This window comes from Heloderma suspectum, chromosome 3 (genome assembly GCF_057233095.1).
Source record: "Heloderma suspectum isolate Gila_16-S chromosome 3, 16-S_ref, whole genome shotgun sequence".
NCBI classification, from domain to species: Eukaryota; Metazoa; Chordata; class Lepidosauria; order Squamata; family Helodermatidae; genus Heloderma; species Heloderma suspectum.
The window spans coordinates 322,009,878-322,036,789 of NC_139460.1; the positions used below are offsets into that span (position 1 = coordinate 322,009,878).

At 46.0% G+C, this 26,912-nt stretch overlaps 1 protein-coding gene across 3 annotated transcripts in view; it reads right to left on the reverse strand.

The window, feature by feature from the left end:
• Positions 1-26,912, reverse strand: part of EIF2B5 (eukaryotic translation initiation factor 2B subunit epsilon) — a 54,816-nt gene that overhangs the window by 20,281 nt on the left and 7,623 nt on the right. For all 3 annotated transcript variants that reach the window (XR_014789638.1, XM_084847680.1, XM_084847681.1), the window contains 12 exons: positions 25,110-25,234; positions 22,370-22,555; positions 22,080-22,257; positions 20,244-20,324; positions 18,501-18,578; positions 16,612-16,924; positions 14,826-14,971; positions 14,191-14,329; positions 12,252-12,353; positions 11,408-11,515; positions 11,101-11,191; positions 8,371-8,494 (listed from right to left, as the gene is read on the reverse strand). Coding sequence is in view for 2 of the 3 variants with exons in the window: in XM_084847680.1 (XP_084703806.1) it covers positions 8,371-8,494; positions 11,101-11,191; positions 11,408-11,515; positions 12,252-12,353; positions 14,191-14,329; positions 14,826-14,971; positions 16,612-16,924; positions 18,501-18,578; positions 20,244-20,324; positions 22,080-22,257; positions 22,370-22,555; positions 25,110-25,234 (1,671 nt within the window). In the remaining variant the exon portion in view is untranslated. The remainder of the gene's footprint in view (positions 1-8,370; positions 8,495-11,100; positions 11,192-11,407; positions 11,516-12,251; positions 12,354-14,190; positions 14,330-14,825; positions 14,972-16,611; positions 16,925-18,500; positions 18,579-20,243; positions 20,325-22,079; positions 22,258-22,369; positions 22,556-25,109; positions 25,235-26,912) is intronic.

A 26,912-nucleotide genomic window follows, 5' to 3' on the forward strand; every position in this document is an offset into this window, starting at 1 on the left:
CCTGATAGCCAGGAGAGTGCAGTCACTGAACTTGAGCCGGACATCCTCGAGAGTGAAGTCAAGTGGGCCTTAGGAAGCATTACTAACAACAAAGCTAGCGGAGATGACAGTATTCCAGCTGAGCTATTTAAAATCCTAAAAGATGATGCTGTGAAAGTGCTGCATTCAATATGCCAACAAATTTGGAACACTCAACAATGGCCACAAGACTGGAAAAGGTCAGTTTACATTCCACTTCCAAAGAAGGGCAACGCCAAAGAGTGTTCAAACTACCGCACAATTGCGCTCATTTCACATGCCAGCAAGGTGATGCTCAAAATCCTACAAGCTAGGCTTCAGCAGTATGCGAACCGAGAACTACCGGAAGTACAAGCGGGGTTTCGAAGAGGCAGAGGAACTAGAGATTAAATCGCCAACTTTCGCTGGATCATGGAGAAAGCAAGAGAATTCCAGAAAACGTCTATTTCTGCTTCATTGACTACGCTAAAGCCTTTGATTGTGTGGATCACAACAAACTCTGGCAAATTCTTAAAGTGATGGGAATACCAGACCACCTTACCTGTCTCCTGAGAAACCTGTATGAGGGTCAAGAAGCAACAGTAAGAACCAGACATGGAACAACCAAGTGGTTCAAAATTGGGAAAGGAGTACGACAAGGCTGCATATTGTCACCCTGCTTATTTAACTTCTATGCAGAGTACATCATGAGAAACGCCGGGTTGGATGAATCACAGGTCAGAATTAAGATTGCTGGGAGAATTATCAACAACCTCCGATATGCAGACGATACCACCCTAATGGCAGAAAGCGAAGAGGATCTCAAGAGCCTCTTGTTGAGGGTGAAAGAGGAGAGTGCAAAAGCTGGTTTGAAACTCAACATTAAAAAAACTAAGATCATGGCATCTGGCCCCATCACTTCCTGTCATATAGAAGGGGAAGAAAGGGAAGCAGTGACAGATTTTACTTTCCTGGGCTCCAAGATCACCGCAGACGGTGACTGTAGCCATGAAATTAAAAGACGCTTGCTCCTTGGGAGGAAAGCTATGGCCAACCTAGACAGCATAGTAAGAAGCAGAGACATCACCTTGCCGACAAAGGTCCGTCTAATCAAAGCTATGGTTTTCCCAGTAGTAATGTATGGCTGTGAGAGCTGGACTATATGGAAGGCTGAGCGCCGAAGTATTTATGCTTTCGAACTGTGGTGCTGGAGAAGACTCTTACGAGTCCCCTGGACTGCAAGGAGGTCAAATCAATCCATCCTAAAGGAAATCAACCCTGACTGCTCATTGGAAGGACAGATACTGAAGCTGAAGCTCAAATATTTTGGCCACCTAACGCGAAGAGAAAACTCTCTCGAAAAGACCCTGATGCTGGGAAAGACTGAAGGCAAAAGGAGAAGGGGACGGCAGAGGATGAGATGGCTAGATAGTATCACCGATGCAATGAATATGAACTTGAGCACACTCCGGGATAGAGTGCAGGACAGGAAGGCCTGGCGTGCTATGGTCCATGGGGTCACGAAGAGTCGGACACGACTGAACGACTGAACAACAACAAGAAAAGAAACTTGAAATGCTTCCATAATGTGCCAGATGTTTCCTGGTACATATTCGCTCACTTTGCCAGCTGTTGCTTTGCTAACTTTGCTAATTGTTGAGACTGTAAAAGCTTTACAATAAAGCAGTCCTAATTTAGAATAATCATATGATTTAGAAACTGCTGTAAATAAAAGATATTAGATGTCATATATGGTGATATATTGTGACTGGTCCTCGGGCCAGTTTTTCCTCAGGTATATGAACATATTGTTCTGGAAAGAGGGCTGTTGTTTCCCCTTCGTTGGCGGCCAACCTTCATGCACGAACAAAGGATTTGTGTTAACTCAACCTTGACCTCCAGCCTCATTCCTTATTGAGCAAAGAACCCGACAGTTCCACGCTCTTCACCTGTGGTAGGTCAGTGCTCTCTGCACACGCAAACACACAACACTGGGGTTCTAAACCCAAACAGGTACTTAAGGCCGGGCTGCCAGAGGCAGCGCCTCAGCGTGCACCTCGGCGTCGCACCAAGTGCGACGCTAAGTGCGCACTTAGCGTCACACTTGTAGTCACGTAGAACAGGACCTGAAGACCCACCCACCTGCCTCTCCAGAGACACCAGCAGCCACAATACCAGCAGCAAATAGCAGCAGCAGAGGGCAGGAGCTTTAAAGATGAGGGAGAAAGGGGCAAACGTGGACTTTATCTGCTCCTTCTTAGCTGCTGTTCTCTTTTATCTTTTATATTCTTTTATACTGTTGAACATTTTATACCCTAACATTTTAATATGTGCCTGGGAGGACTATTGGGTAACTCAGGGGGTCGAGGAGGTGCCACTATAACTGTGGTCACGGGCAGGGGGAGGTATGGTGTTGGCGGATTAACAGGCCAGCTGAGGAGAAGAGGGGCTAGACACCTTACAGCCGCCCCCTCTTCTGGTTCTTCCCCCAACCTGATGTTCCTGGCAGCCTTACCAATCTGCCCTCGGGTCTGGTGATGCTGCTGCTGAATGCCAGGTCGGCCCAAAATAATATCTCCCTCATCCATGATTTGATTGTGGATGAGGCGGCTGACCTGGTACGTATTACTGAGACCTGGGTGGGGGAACAGGGAGGGGTCACTCTCTCCCAGCTGTGCCCTCCTGGGTACTCGGTGCAGCACCAACACCGACTCGAGGGTCGGGGAGGGGGGGCTGCCGTGGTCTATAGGAATTCAATCTCCCTCTCCAGGCTTCCTGCTCATTCAAGTGCAGATCTTCAGTGTTCGTACCTTGTGTTGGGTACCCGGGACAGATTAGGGATTCTGTTGGTGTACCGCCCACCCCGCTGCCCATCAGACTCCCTGCCTGAGCTGACGAAGGTCGTCTCGGACTTGGTGTTGAGGACCCCCAGGATGATGGTCCTGGGGGATCTCAACTTCCATGCCGAGGCCGCTGTATCCGGGGTGGCTCAGGACTTCATGGCCGCCATGACAACCATGGGGCTGTCCCAACATGTCATCGGCCCAACGCATACAAAAGGACACACGCTTGATCTGGTTTTCTCGACTGGGCAGGAGGATGGTGATCTGAAAGTGGAGGAATTAATACCTGTCCCTTTGTCATGGACAGATCACTTCCTGCTGAGGTTTAGACTCCTGGCAGCCTTCCCCCTATGCAAGGGTGGGGGACCTATTAAAATGGTCCGCCCCCGGAGATTAATGGATTCTGATGGATTCCAGAGGGCTCTGGGGGATTTTCCTGCTGGTATGGCTGGTGCTCCTGTCAAAGCCCAGGTCGCTCTGTGGAATGCAGAGATGACTTGGGTGGTTGACACAATCGCGCCCAAGCGCCCTCTCCCTCTGAGCAGAGCCTGGCCAGCTCCTTGGTATACACCTGAGCTGAGGGCAATGAAGCAAGAGAGGAGACGGCTAGAACGCAGGTGGAGGAAAACTCGTGCTGAGTCTGACCGAACACAGGTAAGAGCCCACTATCAAGCCTTCTCTGTGGCGGTGAGGGTGGCAAAGAGACAGTTCTTTTCCACCAGCATTGCATCTTCTCAGTATCGTCCAGCAGAGATTTTCTGAGTGGTTCACGACCTGTTACATTCTGGGCCAGGGAGAGAGATGGTGGAACCCTCGGTGGCACGCTGTGACGAGTTTGCACAGCACTTTGAAGATAAAGTCGCTCAAATTCGTCATGAATTGGACACCACCATTAATGCAGTTCCATTGATAGAGGCGTTCAGAGCACCATCTGGTCCAGTTTTATTGGATGAGTTTCAGTTACTGAGGCCTGAGGATGCGGACAAGGTGCTTGGCCAAGTCCGATCGACCACTTGTGTGCTTAACCCTTGCCCTTCATGGCTTATTAAATCAAACAAGGAGGGGATGTCTGGCTGGGTCCAGGAGGTTGTAAATTCCTCCTTGAGAGAGGGAGTGGTGCCTGCCGCTTTAAAAGAGGCGGTAATTAGACCACTCCTGAAAAAGCCTAACCTGGACCCAGAGGATGTTAACAATTATAGGCCAGTGGCCAACATCCCCTTCCTGGGCAAGGTGCTTGAGCGGGTGGTTGTAGGACAGCTCCAGGCACTCTTGAATGAAACGGATTATCTAGATCCATTTCAATTGGGCTTCAGGCCTGGTTTTGGAACGGAAACTGCCTTGGTCGCCCTGTGGGATGACCTCTGCCAGGAGAGGGACAGGGGGAGTGCGACCCTGTTGATTCCCCTGGACCTCTCAGCGGCTTTCGATACCATCGACCATGGTATCCTTCTGGATAGGTTGTCTGAGTTGGAGGCACTGCACTTCAGTGGTTCCGCTCCTACTTGGATGGCCGATTCCAGAAGGTGGTGCTGGGAGATTATTGCTCTGTGCCATGGCAATTGTGCCATGGGGTTCCACAGGGCTCTATTTTATCCCCCATTCTGTTCAACATCTACATGAAACCGCTGGGGGAGGTTATCCGGAGGTGTGGGCTGAGGTGCCATCAATATGCGGATGACACCCAGCTCTGCCTCTCTTTCTCATCAAACCCAGGTGAGGCAGTGGCTGTTCTGAATCAGTGCCTGGGCACGGTAATGGACTGGATAAGGGCCAATAAACTGAAACTCAATCCAGACAAGACGGAGGTACTGTTAGTGGGTGGTTCGTCTGCCTGGCTAGGTGATATTCAACCTGTTCTGGAGAGGGTTGCACTCCTCCTAAAGGATCAGGTTCGTAGTTTGGGGGTGCTCTTGGATCCAGAACTGTCACTTGAGGCACAGGTGAACTCAGTGGCACGGAGCACTTTTTATCAGCTTAGGCTGGTATACAAACTACGCCCTTATCTGGACAGAGAGAGCCTAGCTACAGTGATCCATGCTCTGATAACTTCTCGTCTGGATTACTGCAATGCGTTACACGTGGGGCTGCCTTTGAAAACGGTCCGGAAACTTCAGCTGGTCCAAAATAGGGCAGCAAGATTGTTAACAGGGACTGGCCTGCAAGCTCATATTACTCCAGTACTTTTCCAGCTGCACTGTCTGCCAGTCCATTTCCGGGCCCGATTCAAAGTGCTGGTGTTAACATTCAAAGCCCTTAACGGCTTGGGGCCAGGTTACCTGAAGGATCGCCTCCTCCCAGATGTGCCTGCCCAGACCTTAAGATCGTCGTTAGTGGCCCTTCTCCGTGAGCCCCTGCCAAAGGAAGTGAGGCGGGTGGCTACTAGGAGGAGGGCTTTTTCTCCTGTGGCACCCCGGCTCTGGAATGAGCTCCCTAGTGAGGTTTGCCTGGCACCTACATTGTATTCCTTTCGGTGCCAGGTGAAAACCTTTTTATTTTCCCAGTCATTTTAGCATTTTAGCTTTCTAAACTTTTAGCTTTGCTGTTTTAAGTCTGTATTTTAAACTCCTGCATTGCTGCTAGGTTTTATTGTGGTTGTATTGTTATATTGTGGTTTTAATGTTCTATATATTTTAAATTGTTTTATTGTGTGCTGTTTGGTTTTAATTTTTGTGAACTGCCCAGAGAGCTTTGGCTATTGGGCGGTATAGAAATGAAATGAAATGAAATGAAATGAATGAATAAAATCCATTAATAACCACATGCCACAAGCTGCCCAAGGCAGTTGCACAATCTACTTCTTTGGAGATTAAAAAAAGCTGGACAAGCAAATTGCCAGGAATGGTTCTCTCCAAGGCCAGCTATGGCCACAAAATGTCTCATGAACTTCATAGGCTGAAAACTAAACAATCAATAAATCCTTTTGCACACAGACTCCCAATGGCTGGGATGGAGAATCTATGGTCCCCAGATGTTGCTGGACTGCAACTCCATCATCCCTCATTACTGGCTGGGGCTGATGGGAGCTGCAATCCAACAATATTTGGAGGGCCATGCACTCCCCATCCCTGCCCTAGGGAATATCAAGAGGGCACTTTGTTACACAGCACTGGCTAGAAAGGGGAGGAAGCAATCTGATTGATCGATAGAGACTGGAAATACTAAATCTACACAAGCACGAGGCTCACTTGGTGATCGTGGACCAGTCACTCTCTTGCAGCCTAAACTACCTCACAGAGTCATCGTGAAGATAAAATGGAGACAGACACACCTGAACACCATGTCTGCCACTTGGAGATACTTCAAGGAAGAACAGGATAAAGATTAAACACGCTGGCACTGGAGGAGAGAGAAAGGTGGCAGCAGAGAAGCAGCAGAGCAATTGACAGGTTCTTCCAGGAAGTGTCTAGAGGGACTGCAGATGATTAAGCACCGGTTCCCCACAAACATGCGGTGCACTATGGACGAGAGGTGGCCTCCTTCCGGGCACGCCCCTTGTGTCGAGGGTGGACTTTCAATAGAACGCAGTGAGGGAGTTGCTCCACTATGTACGAAATCCTGACCCAGAATCAGGTTGACTACAGACCAGGTGGGGGATTGGCAGGCAGCAAGAAGGGGGCAGCTACGGGGGCCAGTTCTCTTAGTAAGCAGCTCATGGGCCACACCAGGCCTGCAGAGCCCACCAGCTCAGCAAGCACCTGCCTTTTCCCTTTCCTGCTTCCATCATGCTCCCCTCCCTTCCACCACCTTCCTTCTGCTCCTGGGGGCTGTCAGCCTCAAAAGTCCAATCCTCCACATACTATACTTAGTATACGACAATATTATATGTTCACATACAGTACTCTGTACAATACTCAGAACAGCGTAAGAATATTAAAAGCTAAAAATAAAGAATAAGGCTATTGCCGCAGCTATGCAAAAGCCACAGAGCCTCTTGGGACCATCTTGGGAAGCTTCTGTCCCATTTCGTTTTGAAATGGGTACTACGGTCCTGCCCAGAAACACCTTTAAAACAGCACTTCTTGACTTGCTACGTTTTCATGATCGGGGTAGGCCAGGCGAGATACACATGGACAGGCAAAGAAGTAAGGGCAGACCCAGCTGCCTGCCTGCCACCTTCTCCACTGTGGTCCCAACACTGCAGAACTCAGTTTCTACTGACGTATGCCTAGACCCTTCTGGGCAGGTGTTTAGGCGAGCATTAAACACCTTTCTGTTAAAAGCTGCCTTCAACTGAATTTGTAACTGGTTGTGTGTTTAAAGCAGCTTTGCAAGATATTCTGCATTTTTTAGCAACATGCTCATTACTGCATGTTTGTGCATGCACCAACGTTGTGTTGCTTTCGGTGCCTCCTGAAGACATTGTTATTTCGAGAGGCCTTCCTTGAGTGACCAGCAGCGGTTTATTAGGTTCAGAATCTGTTTAATTTAAAATGTGTTTTTAATAGTTTTAATACGGTGTTTTATCCTTTGATCTTGTTGTTCACCACTCCGAAATCTTTGATGTGGAGCAGTATATAAATACTGTAAATAAATAAATGTTTGCTCCTGTGGCTGTTACGTCTTGTATCTATCCATGCTCTTGTCTGTATGCTCCTTTGTGAGGGCATAGCCCTGAAACACTGCTAAAAATACTTCCAATAAATAATGCGTTTACAAGTCACAAAACCCAACACGGGAAGTCTTTTAGCAATGTACCATCAGGCAACTGGCTCAGATCTGTTATCTCTGGAACTTCAAATGCCACCTCTCTCTGAGCTAACAGGTGTGAGGTCTGGCCCAAGCATCACAGTGCACCTTAACATTGAGGAGTCTGGGTCTGACTCCAAATCAGAGGGGGATGATTTAGACTAATGGAAACCTCAAGGCCTGGAAACCTAGTGCAGCCTGACTCTGCAACGGAGGGAGCGTAACTTCAGATCTGGCTCAGCTCCAAGATAAGGTGTCATGTCACACCCATGATTTAGTGCCCCAGACAGTGGAGAACAACAGGATACTCAGGTGAGACGTCAAGTGTGGTTCAGGTAGGGGGCAGTCCTTGGAAGAGGGGCGTTAACTAGGCCTACCTTGGTGTTTAAAGTAGGCCCTAGCTTCTGGGAGATATCTTTTATGCTTGGATATCTACCAGATCTGAAATCTTTCCCATGCTTGGATATCTACCAGATCTGAAATCTTTCCCGGAACTCTTGCTTATGATAACTGGGGAACAGGTTTATGTATATCAGTCTTTTGTAAAGAACTATACTGCTGAAAGGATTTTAGCCTGAGGCCACCTTCTCTAGAGTTAAGCAGATGGGTTCCTGCTGTGAAGAAACCAATTGTTTGTGGTGTAGACTTAAGCGTGGCAAGCTACTTTACATGTCTTTGGAATCAGTATCTGTGTAACCTGATCTATGGAAATAAAAGCCTGAAGCCAAAAAGGCCTCTCCTGTTGTATTCAGTAAGAGAACCAGGGAGCCAAGACAACAGGTGAACTGGGTTAAAGAGTTGAAAACAGATACTTTGAATCAAGCAAGGAAGGAAGGAAACTCACTTGGACTACCAGCATGCAGTAGTGTTGGGGATCTTTTTCTGTGTTTATCTGCTGCAGAGGGAACTCCAGAACCACCTTGCTGAGCACCTCCATGACCTCTTTCAGGCCAATATTATAGGCATATCTGTAAGAAGGGAAATCAAGTCATTATAGGACATCCTTAGTCCTTCTCCCCTGTGGAAAACATATCTATTTCCCCTATCTGATCAGCTACTCACTATCAACATGAAAAGCTTAAGTAAAATGTGCAGTGTTTTTAACCACACTGTGCAGTTAGTATGGTACTGTGTACTCAGGTGTGATCCCCAAAGAGGTACACTTTCCAGACCTGGCTCTAAACATTTAATCATGCCAGTGAAGTCCACAACCAAAACTGCCATAAAAATAATCTTACAACCAGTATGTTGAGAAATGTAACTTGCCAATTTGAGTTCACAGCTCTTCCCTAGCCCAACATTACCATTATATAGTAACAACACCAGGGAGCGGGGGATTAGTTCAGTGGTAGAGCACAACTCTGCAGGCAGAAGGTCCCAGGGTCAATCCCTGGCATCAAGGGCTGGGAAAGACCCCCTACCTGAGATCCTGGAGAGCTGCTACTGGTGTAGACAATACTGAGCTAGATAGATTAGCCTTCCTATCTAGGTACAGTGTTATGCCTGTGTGTGAAAACCTCCAGTTTACATACTCTCAAATTCTGCTGCTTATAAAAAAGCAAGCAGTGTTCAAGATAGGAATGTACAAAAGTCACTTACCTTTTCGAAGGGTGACATTCATGGTGGGGGGGAGGCGCTCCGTCCCTCCCCCCAAAATTCTGGCCGGGGGGGGCGCTCCGTCCCTCCCCCCCGAATCCTGGCCGGCTGGCTCCGCTCCACAGGGATTCTGAGGAGCCGCCGGCCGGCTCCGCCAGCAGCCGGACATCCAGCCGCTGGCTAGCAGGGACGCAAATGGCGGCGGCTACATTTGCGTCCCTGCAGTCAGCCGTGATACGCTACGTAAATGTTTACGTAGCCTATCACGGCTGATTTCAAAGAAAAAAAAATGCGCGTACGCAAATGGCGGCGCCCATGGGCGCCGCCATTTGCGTTCCTTATTTTGGCACGTCTTAGTCTACGTAAACATTTACGTAGAAGACGGCGAAAATAAGGGGAACGCAAATAGCGTAGCGTGTACGCTATTTGCGTTCCCCTTATTTTCGCCGTCTTAGTCTACGTAAATGTTTACGTAGACTAAGACGTGCCAAAATAAGGAATGCAAATGGTGGCGCCCATGGGCGCCACCATTTGCGTACGCGCGTTCGTTTGTTTTTTCTTTTAAATCAGCTGTGATAGGCTATGTAAATGTTTACGTAGCCTATCACGGCTGATTTAAAAGAAAAGAAAAATGCATGTGTACGCTATCTGCGTTCCCCTTATTTTCGCCATCTTAGTACGCTATTTGCGTTCCCCTTATTTTTGCTGTCTTAGTCTATGTAAATGTTTATGTAGACTAAGACGTGCCAAAATAAGGAACGCAAATGGCGGCGCCCATGGGCGCCGCCATTTGCATACGTGCGTTGTTGTTGTTGTTCTTTTAAATCAGCCGTGATAGGCTACGTTAACATTTACGTAGCCTATCACGGTTTTTTTTTTTAAAATCTAGCCGTGATAGGCTACGTAAATCTTTACGTAGCCTATCACGTTTTTTTGTTTGTTTGTTTTTTTAACTGGAAATGGCGGCGGCGGCAGCTGGTCGTAAGACCGGCCGCCACGGCTGCCGCCGCCGAACTGCCGCCGGCGCCAGAAAGATCTGCCCAAGGTAAGTCCCGTCCCGGGGGGGGCAGACTGTTCCACCACCGATTTCGGGGGGCCAAATGCGCTGGCATTCAGCCTCCCTGAGATCCGTGGCGGAATTCTCTGACATCCCTCGTTCAAGACGGGGGCAGTTAGCGAAATGAATACAATTTGCCTAGAATATAGACTCATGAGCATAAATGTTTACTGAAGGATTCTGAGTCCCCTCAGTTCCGAATGTCATGATTTACTTATTATGGTTTAACAAAACACTTGCTCTGACTATTACGGCTGTATGTAAGAAAAGAACAAAGTGTTTGCAGGATCCCTTGCTGCGGTTCTCAAACTATGAGGCAGCCCATCCCCTTTGGGAGTACATGGGGAAAGGATATAAAGTTCCAGAGCAGGAGAGGATCCTACCCTGTGGCAGACAGACTTACTGCCACTTTTCTCCCAGAGATTTAGCATCGCAGCCACCCAAACAACCCTGCTTACCATGGAAGCAGCAGAGATGCACGGAAAGTACAGGAGCGTCTGACCACAGACGCTCATAGAATCATAGAATAGTGGGGTTGGAAGGGGCCTATAAGACCACTGAGTCCAACCCCCTGCTCAGTGCAGGAGTCCAAGTCAGAGCATCCCTGACAGATGGCTGTCCAGCTCCTACCCCTCCTGCCTCCTTCCCTGGCTGGCTCGTTTTAGAGGAGAGTCTGGGATGCAAGAGGACTAAAACCACGCAATCCAAGTGCTGGATCAGTGGCCCAATTTTACTTTATATCCTTCTTTAAAAATATTAATCCATAGTCCTTGATGCATGTAGCAGTGGGCAGCATACATGCAGCTATGTGCAAGGACTGTGCACTTGCCTGCCTCTGGATTGCGGGATTTGGAATCCCACCCATAACCCTCACCATCACCACTTGCTGAGCTCAAAAAGCCTTGACAAAAGTTGCCTTACTTGAGAGAGTTGATCTCCAGAACCAGGTTGTCACAGGATATGTTTTCCTCTTCACCCCTCTGCAAAGTACCCAGCACCTCATTCTGGAAAACTGTAATCAAAGTAAGAGCAGATCATTAGCTCAGACAAGGAGAAGGGCAGTACACACTAAGAGCCAGCAACAGCAGTTGGCATCAGTTCTCAAATTTGGAGAGTCTAGGGGCCAAACTGGGATTGCTTCATTCAACAAATTGGTTTCTAAGCACAGTGCAAGGAGGCACATGCCTGCAGAGGTAGCATCCTACACGCGAAGCAAAAACGTTTTTACCTTTGATGTCATCCAGCTGAGGGGAAGCTGACCGACTGTCTGGCTGCTCAGACCCCAGACTCATATCACTTTCTGTCTCGCTCTCTTCTTCTGCATTTAAAGTGGGGCCTAGTGAAGATGGAAAAAGACAGCTTCTGGACACCAAAGTTCACCCATTTTCATTTTAGCCATGCATCCCTTCCCAAGTTCAAATTCCCCTTTAGCCTCTTGATGCTATAACCTAAAACAACCTTCCTCAACGTGGTGCCCTCCAGATGTTTCAGACCAAAACTCCCAACATTCCTGACCACTGGCAATGCTGCCTGGGGCTGATGGGAACTGACATCCAAAACAAATGGAAAGCACTGGATTGAGGAAGGCTGATCCAGAGAATGATATCCACCACCACATTCCACTGCTGTTGCTCTCACGAAGCTAGGGAGCCACTCAAGAACGGCTCTTTAATATGCCCTTCTTCAACCTTCCAGGGAGCACACTTAACAGGGTGCTCTCATTTGATCCTGGACATCACACCATGTTATAGAAAAGCAAGTTGTTTTTTGGGTAGGCATGATCCTGCCTGTGGAGGGCACCAGCCTGGCCTCCCATGTAGGTGCGCATTCCGGGCGTCTGCCTGCCCATATCATCCCAGTGCACCAAGTGGTGCTATACTGAAGTGGCCTTAACACAGGGCCAAGGCAACAGTATGCACGGCTACAAAGAAGAACTCCTTCCCCATCTGCATTCTTGCAAACAACTCCCATTCATTCCAAGGGGAAATGCACGGAGGAAATGCTGGTGAAGAGAGGATTCTGCCAACAGGCGCCTGCGCAAACCCATCTGTCTGAGCTCCGGTCTTCCTTACCCCAAAGACTCTGTCTTTGCTCCTCTTGGTCCATGTCATTCGCATCCTCTGCTTTCCAGAGGTAACCTCTGCCCTCTGAGCCGACCTCAGCAATACTGTAACCTAGAAAAAAGAGGTAATGTTGGCTGGATTTCAACCACTTCAAGAACAGGCTTTCAGAGAAGGAGGCAGACAATATGATCTGCAGGAAGATGTGATCCACGCACTGGACGGTCTGTAGAACAGGGATAGCAACCTACTGAATATTAAAAATGACCCTGTACAATTTCTCACATTTTTATCTTCCACGGTGAGCACTAACATATTTTTTTTAATTGAAATCCTCCGTAAGAGTAGGCAGTTAAAGCAGTTTACGCATGTTTTACACAAAAACACTCAAAAAGACATGGTTATCAATGGGACTTTCCTTTTAAATTGATCCTTTTAAAAACAATCAAGCTATTTATATATCTGTGCCAGAGGGACAAACTTTTTAAGAATCAGTTTGGCACTCAAGGTAAAATAAAGAACTCATAGTAGATGCAGCCTGGACTTCTCAACACTGAGAGTACTATCTGGGATTGAAGTTCATCAGGGAGTTTTAGAATGGATTTACAGATGTTGTATGTAGGGTATGGTATTGATTGCATTATATATATTTGCTATTTGTTGATCTATGTTAGGAATCTGAGTCTAGGTGCGTGCACACTGGATCTCCACTGTTTGTGACCTTCGGTTTCTGTTAAATATACATTCAAACTAAGAAGAGCACTCCTGGATGAAGCCAAAGGTCCACCTGATCCAGCATCTTGATTCTCACAGGGACCAATCAGATTTATTTAAGGCACAGTCCTATGCATGTATAGACAGAAAAAAGTTCTACAATTTCCAGCATGCCCCACCCAGCATGGCTGGCTAGAGGGATGCTGGGAATTGTAGGCCTTTTTTTCCTGTCTAAACATGCATAGCACTGTGCCCTTATTTATTAAATTTATATCCTGCCTTTCCATCAAAAATGGTGCCTCCCAGAACTGACAACTGTGGAACGAAGGCAACAGCCCACCCCCACTTTTCAGCCACTGGCCACACGATATTTAATGGCCTAGTGCCTCTGAACATGGATGTTTCATTAGCCATCATGAAAGGTTATGGAGTCCCTTTTTTTAGAAGACACTAAAATAAATTCTCTACCCATTTTCTCCACACCAATCATAATTTCACAGAATTCTATTATGTTCCCCTTAGTTGTCTTTTTTTCTAACCAAACCACCGCCAGACACTTTAACTTTTCTTCAGATAGAAGATGCTCCAATAAAAATGATACAAGCCATTCTAAGAACTCAAAGGCTGCAATAAAGAGCTTTACGGCCACATCTGGTTCCAGGTCTCCCATCCCTGTTGTAAAACCTATTCGCCCTCAAGCAGTGAAAAATGGCTCAGTATGTCTACATTTTCTTCTCCCAGAAGCACATTCCTGCCCCCAACCAAGAATCTCCATTTCCCAGCAGAACCAAGCTAAACAGCTACACCTTACTGAAAGAGGATACAAATTTTAATTCCAGGTTGCAGAAGAAGAAAAAGCTGCCACCACGTATCAAATGGGACACTGACTCCAAAACGTAAGCCACCCTTTGCACTTTAAAGGTGCAAGGGCAGAAACTGAAGAACATGACTGAGCTGGGATGTGAACCCAGTATCAGTTCAGTACTCTATCCACTCTATCACCACACTGCAAAGGAGGGAGCCCACATGCTCCCAGCCATCATCTGTCTCCTCCCCACTGCTCCGGTACGGATGGGTATTTTCACTAGTGGTTTAATGCATTACAAAGAGTGCTGCATTTTCTACTTCTCAACAGAAAGCAAGCTCCAGAAACAAGACAAAGTAAACACAAGGCAGAGGATTATAGAAGGGAAGTCCCCTCGCTATGCAGCCAACCCAGAGAGAAGGGCTCGCCCACCTTTTAGCTTCACTTTGCTCTCCTCTTTGTTCACACCAGAATCATCGCTGAACTCGTCATCATCATCTTCTTCCTCATCTGTGGGATGCAGGGAGATTACAGTGCCTTCCGGAAGGACGATGTCAGGGCCCACCACCACCTAGAAATGAGGCAATGTTTGCATTTGTGTCAGGAACATCTGGGGCTCAGGGTCCTCCGGGACATAAAAACATTTGCAAATTCCAATCCCAGAATTCCAGAGCATTCATGTGGGTGGATGTTCCAAATACTGAATCCATATCCCTGCAGAAGGGCCAAGAGGAGTCCACTAAGTAGCCAAGCTACCAGCAACTCTGATTCTTGCCATGCGGCAGAACTGACACCTATAATTCACTTATATGCTGCTTTCTAATATGCAAAATGCTTTGCAATCTTGATGCCACAAGGACCCCTGTGGGGCAGGTCACCATAATCCCTGTTTTTCAGATGTGGAACCAAAGTTGGGTTAGTGACTAGACCAAAGCTTTCACAAGCAAATCTAGAGCTGATGTTGGATTTGAGCAGAGGTGTCCTGGAGAAAGAGGCCCAACATGCTATCCGCTGAACTGTCACACAAAAAATAAACCAGTGGCAGAGCAGCAGCTCCTCAAACTCACCTGGGAAGTGAGAACGCAGTGAGGATTCAACGCCACCCCTTTCTTCACCTCAGCCTCATCGCAAACGATCGACTGCTGGATTTTCACATGATCTCCTACACAGACACCATTCCATAGGAAGGCCCTGTCCAGAGTCACCTCATCGCCTGCCAAATACCAAGAAGAGCACACGGAGAGAAGTGTCATCTTATGCTATGTACACGCACAATGACTAAAGATAGCGGATACACTCAGCGCTGCCTGCCACTAACCCCATTGGTGTTTAGTCCAAAAGCCTGAGGGGCACAACGGCGCATATGGTCCAAACCATCTCAGCCCTCCCCTTATTGACCTCTCTGCTGCCATGACTCTCCTATTTCGCACCCCTACTACACACTGTCCTTCTCTTGTGCAGCTGTTGTAGACTGTAAACTCTGCGTCACCTTCCATGTTCTGAACAATATTTCACATGCCGGTACAGCTCTGTGCTTAGCTAGCAGCAGCATTGGGAAGCTGGTACTCTTATTTACTTACTTACAACATTTTTCAGGTTACAAGCAACGATACAAAAAAAGAACAATCTCTCTTGCACACACACTGAAAGTTCCCCAAGTGCCAGAACCTAGTACTTAAAAGAGAAAACCTTGAGCTTAGTTTCCCCTCTAATGTGTTAACTTTCCAGATGCACAGAAATTTTGGTGTCAGGGAGCCGCCACACCCCGCATACACCCCTGTATTCTGAAGTGAAGAATGATACATTAGGTTTTTGTACAGTTTGGGGTACCAGCAACCTTTTATGCAGAGTAAACTCATAAAAGTGAAGACACACACGCACAAATAATCCAAACCAAAAGCAGAATCAAGCTTAACATACCAATATGGAACAACATCTGAAGAACCAATCGGAACAAGGGACAGTGGAACTTTTCTACCATTGATCAGAAGCTCAAATGACACAAGGGTAGAAGAACTGTTTATTTAAACTGGGATGTGCACCAATCGTGTATAAAGCAAATGTGTCCACCTGATGGTGATCCAATTTTTAGAGCAAAGAGATGCACTGGTAAGAAAAAATGAAGTCTACCCACAGCTTACCTCCCCACAGCCTTTTCTCCTGGCATTTGTCTCCCAGATGGGGTCACTTGTGGTATCAGAGCCCACCTGGGGGAAAGCGGCACCAGGAAAGAGGCTGTGAGGAAGTCCCAGACACAGGACAAGTTAAACCCGCCCCATTTCACCGATGCACTCCTGTGCTTTAAAAATCAGGAGCCCACCCCTCACTTGAGGCAGACCCAAGTTTAGCCAATATCATATGTAGCTTGAGCCTAAACCAACATAGATCACCCCAAACCGTCCTCATCCGTGGTTTGTGTCCTGCCTGTGTTCACTACAGCGAATCACTAGCCGCACCAAATCTTGGCAACAGGAATGAATTGTTCTGCCCTTATTTCTCCCCTCCCTGGCTTCTGACTTCACTTTGCCCCCGCTTTGCCACTAGATGGTTATTTACAGTTCCTTCTATCAAAGTTCACCCAATAAATGGTGGATCCTAAGAACATAAGAAGAACCGTGCTGGATCAGATCACGGGTCCATCTAGTCCAGCATTCCGTTCACACAGGGGCCAACCAGCTGTTGACCAGGAACCCACAAGCAGGACACAAGTGCAAGAGCACCCTCCCACCCATGCTCCCCAGCAACTGGTGTACATAGGCTCACTGCCTCTGGTACTGGTGGTAGCACATAGCCATCAGGACTAGTAGCCATTGATCACTCTTCAGTCCAGCCCTCCTTGTCTACAGAACTCACCTATCTTGCAGTTGAGGCCAATGACACTGTTGGTTATAAAGCATTTTCGGCCAACGGACGTTCCCTGTCCGATGAGGACATTCTCTTCCAGTAGACTGTCATGGCCCAGGCTCACCTCCGCCCCCCGGTAGATATTGTGCCGAGAATGAGAGCAACTTTGCTTCCTGTCATTAGTGAAGTTCATCTCCGGAGTCATTGGATAGACCCAGCGTTGCAGGACATCGGAGGACACCGATTCGTACATCAGCAAGTTGGATACAGGGGCACCATACTCTTCTGATGTCACATGCATGTGGATCTGGTTGCCCAGGACCTGGAGAACAGAGAGATAGTATTCCGAAAGCCAGTCTCACAAAACAGGCCTTGCCCCCTGTTTCCCAGTGAACGCAGATGTTAGTTCTACCTGCTCCCCCAACTAAACTGTTTCCCAGTGAACGCAGATGTTAGTTCTACCTGCTCCCACAACTAAACTGGAATCTGAGTCAGACTGTATTCTTGAGGGTTTAAGCGGTCTCATGATATTTCTGTCCTCCAAGATATTAGTTGCACACAGCTGTGATGTCCATATGCCATCGTATTGTATGAAGCCACACTGTCTGCATTTCATTTCCTTCTTGTCTATCTGTATGCAATCCTCCCCACAATATGTACTGTACTGGTGCAATATGTACCAGGAGCTCTTGATAACATTTCATGCATCTGATGAAGTGGACTGTAGGTCCATGAGAACTTAAGCCAGAATAAATTTGTTACCTTTATTTAAGTCTCTTTCTTGTTTTATCACAGGTTAGGTTGTCAATCAATATTTAGCCCACTCTGCAAGCTGGGCATAAAACAACACATGTATACCCCCCACCATGCAATTTGCATGAACAGGTTTACTACATGCAGATCTAAGTGTATTGCAACCTCACACAGGATGGGCACACATCCCAAATGGTAGAACATGATATGAAAAATCAGCATCCTGGAACTTCATCCTTAAACACATATACAACACACACACCCAAGTTTAAAGGCTGCTTGAGGTGAGGATTAAAGCCCTACCTATCCCCTGACCAGAAAAAATACTGGAAACTGCACAATGTCGTACACAGAATGTAAGAAATTATGCAAATTTGGTCAATTATGAACATAAAAAGCTGCCATACCAAGTTAGACTATTGGTCCATCTAGTTCAGTATTGTTTACATTGTGTTGCAGCTTCTTTTCAGGAAAAAACCCTTTCCAAGCTCTACGTGGAGTTGCTGGGGACTGAACTGGTACCTTCTGCATGTAAAACAGGTGATCTCCCACCGAGCTACAGCCCCTCTTCCATAGTCATACACAGGTTACAGAATTCAGCTTTTTGCAGTGGAGAATCTGGATTACTTGGATGCAGATTAATGTTCTTTTGAGCATGGAGTACATTCAGTCCTGACAGTACTTGTGACCTCAGATAAAATCTCTGAAACTACATGGATCATGTCTGGTGAAATCTCTGCAGCAGAAAGAAGGCTGGGCAGAGTGACCACTGCAGACAGAATGCAACTCTCCCCCATCCCACTCTCTTCACTTCCTGGACACTATTCTCTGGCAAGCAACTGATTTCCAAAACCTTCTTACTTCCTTTCTCCTAGTCCTTGCCAAATTATTCCAAAGTTGCTGAAAATCTGCATCTTTAGAGATAATCAACTATGCAAACCACATGCATGCAAGTCTGAATGTACATAATGTACTCTAACCGAAGAATGCAGGTTATTTTTGCACAGAACACATAAAGCCCTAGCAACACATCCAAGAACTTCCTCCTACCTCCAACCCACCCCTTTCATCAGTCCCGGATATCACCATCACACAGCCATGTTGGCGGTTGAGCCTCTCACTGCAGACTCCCACCATACGCTTACCTCTTCGTTCACCAAAAGGCCACGCACAAAGTCATCCCGAGTTTGATAGTCAAAGTTATCTGTGAACAGCTCAGCCACCTGCAAGAAGAGGAGAAGAAACATGAGGACAAACTAGCTACAAGAGAAAGTCAGAGCTCCAAATAATTATCTTAAGAGAGCTTTCGGATGAGATAAGGCAGGAACACTGACTTTCTAGAACACCGATACACTTTGTAATTATGTATAATGCGAGAGAGATTTAATGCATACACCAAGGAACTTAAAAGTTTACAGCCTGTCTGCCGCCTGTCCCATCTCAAAGATAATCTCCTTCCCCTTTATAAAAAAATACACACACCCTCACTGGGTGTTGAAACCCACAGCCTTAGTGCAAGGCCCTACAACATTTTGTGGGGAGCTCAGCACTTAGTGACCAAACATCAAAAAAAGAGATCATACTTCTGGGATGGTCACAACCCAGAAACTCCAGGAGAATCTCACTTCACCCTGCAAAGCTTTGCAAGTTGAACTTGTCCAAATTATGGAACCAGAGAAGGGGGGGGGGGAGTCATTTGCTAATTACATAAATTCTGCATAATTCAGTAAGATTCTGCTAGCCTGTAGGAAGAAAGAAATTAAATTCTTCTCAGCACACACATATTAATGATCTGAAAGATATGCGCAGTGCTGGGAGCAGCATAACGTTGTTCAGAATGACATTCTAGTTGCTGCACGCCATGGTGGCTTCCAAGTTCATGAGCATGCCCATCTGCCTCTGTCTCTTGCATTCTTGCCTGCTCATGTCAGTTCCTGGCTGTCTCCTATGCTTCCCTCAATCCTTCTTCCGTTGGAAGCTGCCACTTCAACGGGACAAGGGAAACATGCTCCATTAGGAGCCACCAGTTCAAGCATCCTGAAGAAGTGCCTTCCCCACTCCCGGGTAAGTGTGAGAGAGTGGATATGCATATAAGAGATAAGAAGACCGTGAGCCCCACACGCCACCAGTTCTGCCTGCTGAAACACTACTCCTGAGCGAATGTGGCCCTTGGCAGAAAAAATGGTTCCCCACCCTTTCCGTAACTGTATATCCTGCTTTTCCTCCTTTATGTAATCGCCCAAAGCAACTACCACCAGATAAAAACTGCTAAAATAATGTTTAAAAATACTGTGGATTTGTATAAAAATCCATCAGTTTTACCAGTAAACCTAGTATTTGGAGAGGTGGGACCAAAGAAAATACATTATTCTATCATTCATCTACACATCCATCAAACAAGATGGGTTTGCTCTATTTTTAGAAATCTGTTGGGTTAAGGAGAGCCTCTCTTGGTAACAAGCTTCCGAAGCGAGAGCCTTTGCAGGCTTAGCTATCAAACTTTATGACATACAAAATCTCACCAGGGGATTTTAAAACAAGTGAAAGTTCATGACAGATGAATGCATTACCATTTCTAGGGCTCTAACTGCAATTATCACAGGAGCAACATGTACCAACAGCATATCCTTTGCCACTTTTTTCACTGTAGAATGAAGCTCCCATTCCCCTCAGCTGAGGAGAAGCTAAACATCCTTTTACACAAACTATTTTCCTAGCAGCAGATATCAGACAGCCTTAGCCTACAGCCTGGAAGTCAAGCTACCACATTCAGCTGTAATGCCACTCAAACATAAAGCAACTTTAAGGAAGACTGAGGCACAGATTCTCTTCCCCAGGCAGTCAGACACGGCCTGCCTGTGACACCCGCTGCATTTTGTAGAACTTACCTGGGTGGAGCAGATGCTAATGTGACAGTCCAACAAATCATGCCGTACTTGCACTTCTTCAATATTGCTCTGGAACAAACTCTAGAAAAAGAAGGACATGGAGAAGACCTTGTGAGCCTCTCACATAGCACTGGATACCCAAATTTCTCCCTAGGCATTCATACCAAGAATCTGGCATGAGAAAGGACTGGAGAGGACCAGTAGAGGATCACATGAACCTATCCTAACACCCAGGCCACACAGGAATAACTGCAGCAGCAGTTAGTGCGTACACAAACAACATATAGAAAGGAAAGCACAGGAAATCAGACTGTCCTCTCTATAAAACACACACATACACACAGATTACAAAACAAGCCAGAATCATAACTATGTAAATCCCAATAGGTTTTCAGATTTAATATATCTATCAATGCCTTTCTGTTTATGTGTTATAGTCATCATTGTGACTTGTTTTTCTTCTTTCTTTCTAATGAGGAGGTTTATATTGCAAATAATTTTTCAAAAGCAATGCCTTTCTGTTTATGAAAGGCCACAAAACCACACAGGGAGTCGAGAAAGCTGTGGAGCATTCCCCTGTGACCCCACTGGCAGAGAACTGGGCTATGGGTTGGGAAACTCAATTTCAGTTCCCCATCTGTGAAATGAGATTTTAAATCATTAGCATCTCAATGGGTTCTCAATGAGGATACAGAAGCAACATGTATATCCTCTTTATGAACATATGAAGCTGCCCCATACCTAAAGAGAGCATAAGAGCATAAAAAGAGCCCTGCTGGATCAGACGAACAGCCTATCTAGCCCAGCATTCTGTTCCCAACCAGATGCCTATGGGAAACTCACAAGCAGAACATGAGTGCAATAGCACTGGTCCATCTAGCTGAGCCATCTAGCCCACTCCTGTCTGCTCTGACTGATAACAGCTCTCCACGGTTTCAGGCACAGCTATCTTTTCCAGCCTTGTTACTACCTAACATTCTTTAAATGGAAATGTCATTGACTGTAACTGGGACTTTATGCAAAGCAAGCACTGGACTACGGGGTCCCACTAAAGATGAGAACTGCCATCTCTTCCCCAGTTGTGTGAGCTTATCTAGGATTTGAATCGGATCTCTCTGAAATCCAAAGCAAGAATCACACACCTAGATCAACAGTCCTCTTTCCGCACTTCCAAGGTGACACTTGGGCGTCTCTCCAGCAAAGGGTATACACTCCTACTTGGGAAACAGCAACTTGCATTTTGCCACAGGGGAAGATGTTCAACTCTCCCCCCGACTCCATGTTGCCAAAGAAGCTTGTGAAGAAGATGCACAATCCATGACACCTGCACATTTTCTCTCAGCCCTTGCATGTAAAACATAAAGCTCCCCAAAAAATTAGGGAAGCAATACTCAAGCTTGCTATTTTTCGAAGCTTTATTGGGATCCTTTCCTACAGCCTCCTGTACCTGCCTTCCCACAGCCGACTGAAATATTCCTAATCATCCCTTCTGTCAAAGTCAAATACACCTCCACGTTTTGGAAAAGTTAACACCAATTCAACTTATAAAAATAAAAGTGATAATCTAGTGTACAATCAAAACATTGCATCTATAAAAACAGGAGCACAAAAACATTTTGTTATTCAACTATCAGCTGGTATTGTGCCCATTCTACAGCTGGCAATCTAAGCCAAAAATACAATGAATTGCCCAAGGCCAGTAGCAAGTCCAAGACTGATCTAGTATTTCAAGACCAGCTCCTAGTCTAGCCCTGGGTCTTCAGGGGAACATCACACCTTCCCTAACCATGGATTCTTGGGAGAACTGACTTGCTACTTGCTCCCTTTTTAACACACCATGGGAAACCGGAAGCGCTTCAGCCCTTGAGTTCTCTGGTAGTGCAACACTCGTTTTGTAGCACTGTCCATGGCAAGGATAATGTCGTCCTCTTGACACCTGGCTCGATGACCTGGCTCGGACTCTTTGAAAATCATTGTCATCACAGACACATTCTTCTCCAGCTTACGCCGTACCCTGTACAGGAGGGGGGAGGAAGGGTTATCTTTTAAGTGATCTCTCTCAGGAGGTCCCAGGCACAGGCAATCTCCACAAGCAAGGTTATTACATCTTCATTCTGGATACCCACCTGTGTTCCTGTAAAGCTGTGGAAATGTTAATATTGGACACCACATCTCCAGAGACAAGGATGAAGTCAGAACGAACAAGCGACTTGGCATCAACATCCCTCAGTACATCACCAAGTGAGCGGTAGAGGTCTGATGTCACAAAACGCACTGTGTTTGGAGAGGTTGGACGCAACCACTTTGATTTCCTGGCAGAGAACACAGAAAGGAATAAATGGGAACATCTGCATAACGTGGGCAATAGAATTCCTCCTTGCTGTTTTTATGACATGAGTAAAAAAAAAACAACTACATTACAAATCAGGGGGGTTGAAGTATTAGCACAGCCACGGTCATGCAGGGAGTAAGTATGGAATATGGAATCCAGCAGCTTGGGCAGAATCATTTCTTAAAGACAAGATTTCATAGCTGTTGAGGAAACAACCTGCAACCATTTTGAAAGTTACTGTTAGTATTTCAGAGGCGATTCCATCAACTGATTAGAACTTCTCCCCACAAAATAAATCCCCCTGCAGCACTCTTACGATGGGCCTGTTGTGCCTCCTACCACGATCCTGTACAAGAACCAAGGAGTTCAATTTCTGTACAGTGAACACGTTTACACTGTGTCCAGCGTGAGCCGTGGTTCTAAAATTCCACACTTCAAAGTTTCAAATTCTATGCTCACAAAATCCTGCAACTTCAGAAAGTTACATAGATTTCATCTATTTGCAACAATTATAATGCATGCTTTGTACACTCTGCAGAATTTGAATTCTCTTCATAATAGAGATAGAAAGATTTCATTCTCATGGAAAAGTACAGCAAATTTGGCCTGCAATGGCAGCAAGAGAGAAACTAGTAGTCTCTCCTCCCGTGTAAAGGCAGTCACTCAAATCTCCTACTCTAGGTGAGGGGAATCTGTGGCTCTCCAGATGCTAATGAACTACTACCCCCATCATCCCCCATGGTTGGCCAGGATGGCTGGGGCTGATGAGAACTAGAGTTCAACCAACATCATCTGGACATATTTTTCAGCTCTTTCTACACACCCACAAGGAGAAGAGCCATGCTTATGAAAAAGAAAAGTCAAGATAAACAGTCTGCATAACGTACTAACATTTACAACCTATGGCAACAACACAGCCATGCCCATTCCATGATCTTGCTGCTATCTAAACCTTTCTCTGGAGAGAAGAAAAATTCATCTTTATACATACAACATTAGTTTGTAAGATAAACTGTGACACACATCAAACATGCTCCCAAGGCCAACTGAAAGTAGCACCTATCCTTTTATACACTTCCATGTAGTTGCAACATAAAGCAGCGGTGCCCAGACCTTTTGGCAAGTCACCCAAGGTAAGTACAGGAGTCAATGCCATTCTTATCATCCCAATTTACTGCACTGCTCCCCCGCCTCCTCTTTTCATCACTTGTACACAGACTGACCACCTCAACAGCCATGAATACCCAACTGCCCTGAGAGTGCAAAATAGAAAAGTGAGGCAGGGAAAGACACCAACCCACAACCAATCCTGGACAGCTCAGAGTTGCCTCTTATGCTGCTTCCTTCCCATGTCAAGAGGAACTAAGGCTGCATTTCTATGCACAGTTACTTGACAGGAAGCAGGACTTACAAGTGAAAATATGAAGATTAAGCTATAAGGGTTCTCTATGTGTGGGCGAGTTATTACTTTGAATTTATTTGTAAAGCTATTTCTCTTTCTCTCCCGCACCTCCATTTCAAGTCCCTTTAGAATCTAAAATTTAGAGAGTCTATTCCCCCACCCAGTGAACCCTTTAAGAAATGCAGACCTGTATGTAGTACTAAATGGATGTTTGTCATCCTGAGCCTTCAGCACAAAGAATCAGCATTATAAACCCAAATCACTACATTTATCTAATGAACAGCATATAAAGACACATACACAAGGTTGCTTAGCCCAGATTAGTTATTCTTTATAGCACTGTAATTTGGAGTGAGTTCATAGCTATTTGAATACCGAGTTATGTTATGGAAAGTAATAATGTTGTCTTGTAAAAGGAAGCATCTGCCAGGAACCACTCCTGGGTAGGCCTCACGGAAATAGAGTTTGCACAGGATCATTTGCTTTTTAGAAACCATTTGTATATTCACCCACCCCAATGGATATAAGGAATGTTTACTGTAGACTTTGGGATAAGGTCTCAAATCATTTTTTTACTCTGCTAACAATGCTCCCTTCTCCCTCCTGCCACATCTCTCTCTCTGCCTCAGTTTCCTCACAATAGTGCAGTCACAAATGCAGGCCCCACGCCAGCACAGCAAGTTCATGCAGCTGGAATTCTGTGCTGGCCAGGCCACACCTGGAGTACTGTATACAGTTCTGGGTGCCACAACCAGCTGTCAGGGATGCTCTAGCCACGAGGTTTGTGCACTCAGCAGGGAGTTAAGACTAGATGACCCCTAAGGTTTCTTCTGACTTTAAAATGTTACGGTTCTACAAAAACGGAAAGAAGCACAAAGTGGTCTTGTAGCAGATCTGGTTGTGGCCCATCCAGGCCCAGGGGACCCTCCAGGTCCCTCTCATGCATGCCACAAACCCCTCCTGCCTATGTCACTTGAAGCACGACGTTCTGGGGGCTGATCACCTCTGACCTACAAAACTACACGTTCATCATCAGCGAGAGTGGCCACCATCAGAGAAAGCTCAGAAGGACTGACAGATGAAGGGAAGATGCTCCTTGCTTGGGTAAATCAGAAACGGTGTCTGCTCTTACTGTAAATGCTCCTTGATCTCTGCTGACTTCCAACAGCAGAAGACGAAAGTTTCCTCTACCCCAGATGCAGTTAGGAATTCCAAGGTATAGTCTATCATAGCCACATTTGCCAGAGGAATCAGAGCCTAGGGAAGCAAAGAAAAGTCAGCCAAAAATACATGCCATTTTACAATTCTGCTAGTAGTATGGCACAAACAGCCAACACATCTGATCAACAAAAAGACCAGAATTGGGTCAAACTACACATCATATTAAATGTGTGATGGCCTGTTGTGATGGCATGCAATGTGCCTTTTTGTCATTTTTTAAATAAAAAATACCCACTATGCTGCAGGGAGGGGTGTGTGGTTAGGATCAAGCCATAGCAAGGGGTGGCTTAAACCCCTACCCTTTCTTCCCACAATGGAATCTTTAAAATCCCACCCCCCTCCGCTTGCTATTGGTGCTATTCCCTCTCATGGCAAATAGCAGCTTTAAAGGGATGATATTCATCCAGACTACAGCATGAGGAGAACAGGTTAATCTCTCCTCTCTGCAACCCCAATCCTAATCAGGTCCCTCATGGCTGCTATTTAAAAAGACCTAGATGCGTTGAAAGTAATCAAGTATTCAACGTAACATATAGTTTGACCCTGAAATTAACAACCCAATCATCAACCTGCCCCAGGGTTATAAAATTCATGTTACTTAAACAGCCCTGGACATCTATGCTCTTCTTTAACACCACATCTAAATTCAAGTTTTTTGTTTTGGAAGTTTAGTCAAATATCAGTTATATCCAGAGGCAGAGAAAGCTCCAAGAGTCTCAACTGGTTATCTTGCACACTATTTTGTGACCTCTGGGTTGGCCTAATAAAGATGTTGCAGAGATATGGCCATGCTACCTGGGCATAATGGGAGTTGCAGTTCAACACATCTGAGAGGCATCAGATCAGGGAAGGCTGGTTTAACTGATGACTCTATCAATTAAACAGGATTACAGCCTCAATCCTTTGCACACTTACTTGGAAGTAAGACCAATTTAACTCAATGGGACCTCCTCCCAAGGGAAAATGTAAATTGCATTGTAAAGAAAGTACTCCCAACTAAAGTTATGCATGCTTTAGTTTTGTTTAATCTGTCTCTACAACAAAACATGTTAATACCCTGACAGTAAACATATGGGCTGGCACAAAAGCCTGCTATGTCATCTTCTAGTGTCTTGTTCTGGAACGTTTCACTGATGTAGCAGTCAGTATGCCCCACCTTGTAATTTCCTGATCAGAATCTTAAGATTAAGCTGCTCATGATAAATTCAGGAACAACACTTGTTTTGTCCTTAGCCAATTCAGATATATATAGCATGATTATGCCTGCCCTGAACATTAATCAGTTGCCAAGGGCATCATCAGGCAACACTAAATGCACTCTCCCAGGCTGCCACAACCTCAAATTTCAGGTAGCAAAAATGCTCTCTTGCCAAACTAACCATTTCAATGTAGGAAAGCAATGCAGTTTTATGTGGCAGTTTTGCCCCGTTCCACTCTCCCGTCATGGAAAGGCATAAATTCCCCCACCCAGACACACATGACAGCAGCAGCCCCTACATCAGCAAGTTAAAGAGCAAACAGCATCCAAAACACTTGCTGATACCAAACAGTTTTTTAAAAAACTGACCAGAGTCTGGATTTGCAGTTTACTTTTCCTCACTGTACAACCCATCTGAATCACTTAGGGAGCAATCATATCAGATCCACCCTGGGTACTCAGAGGCTTAAGAGTATTCAGTGCAGAGCAGGAGGCACCTTGCCCCGCCTGCTCTGC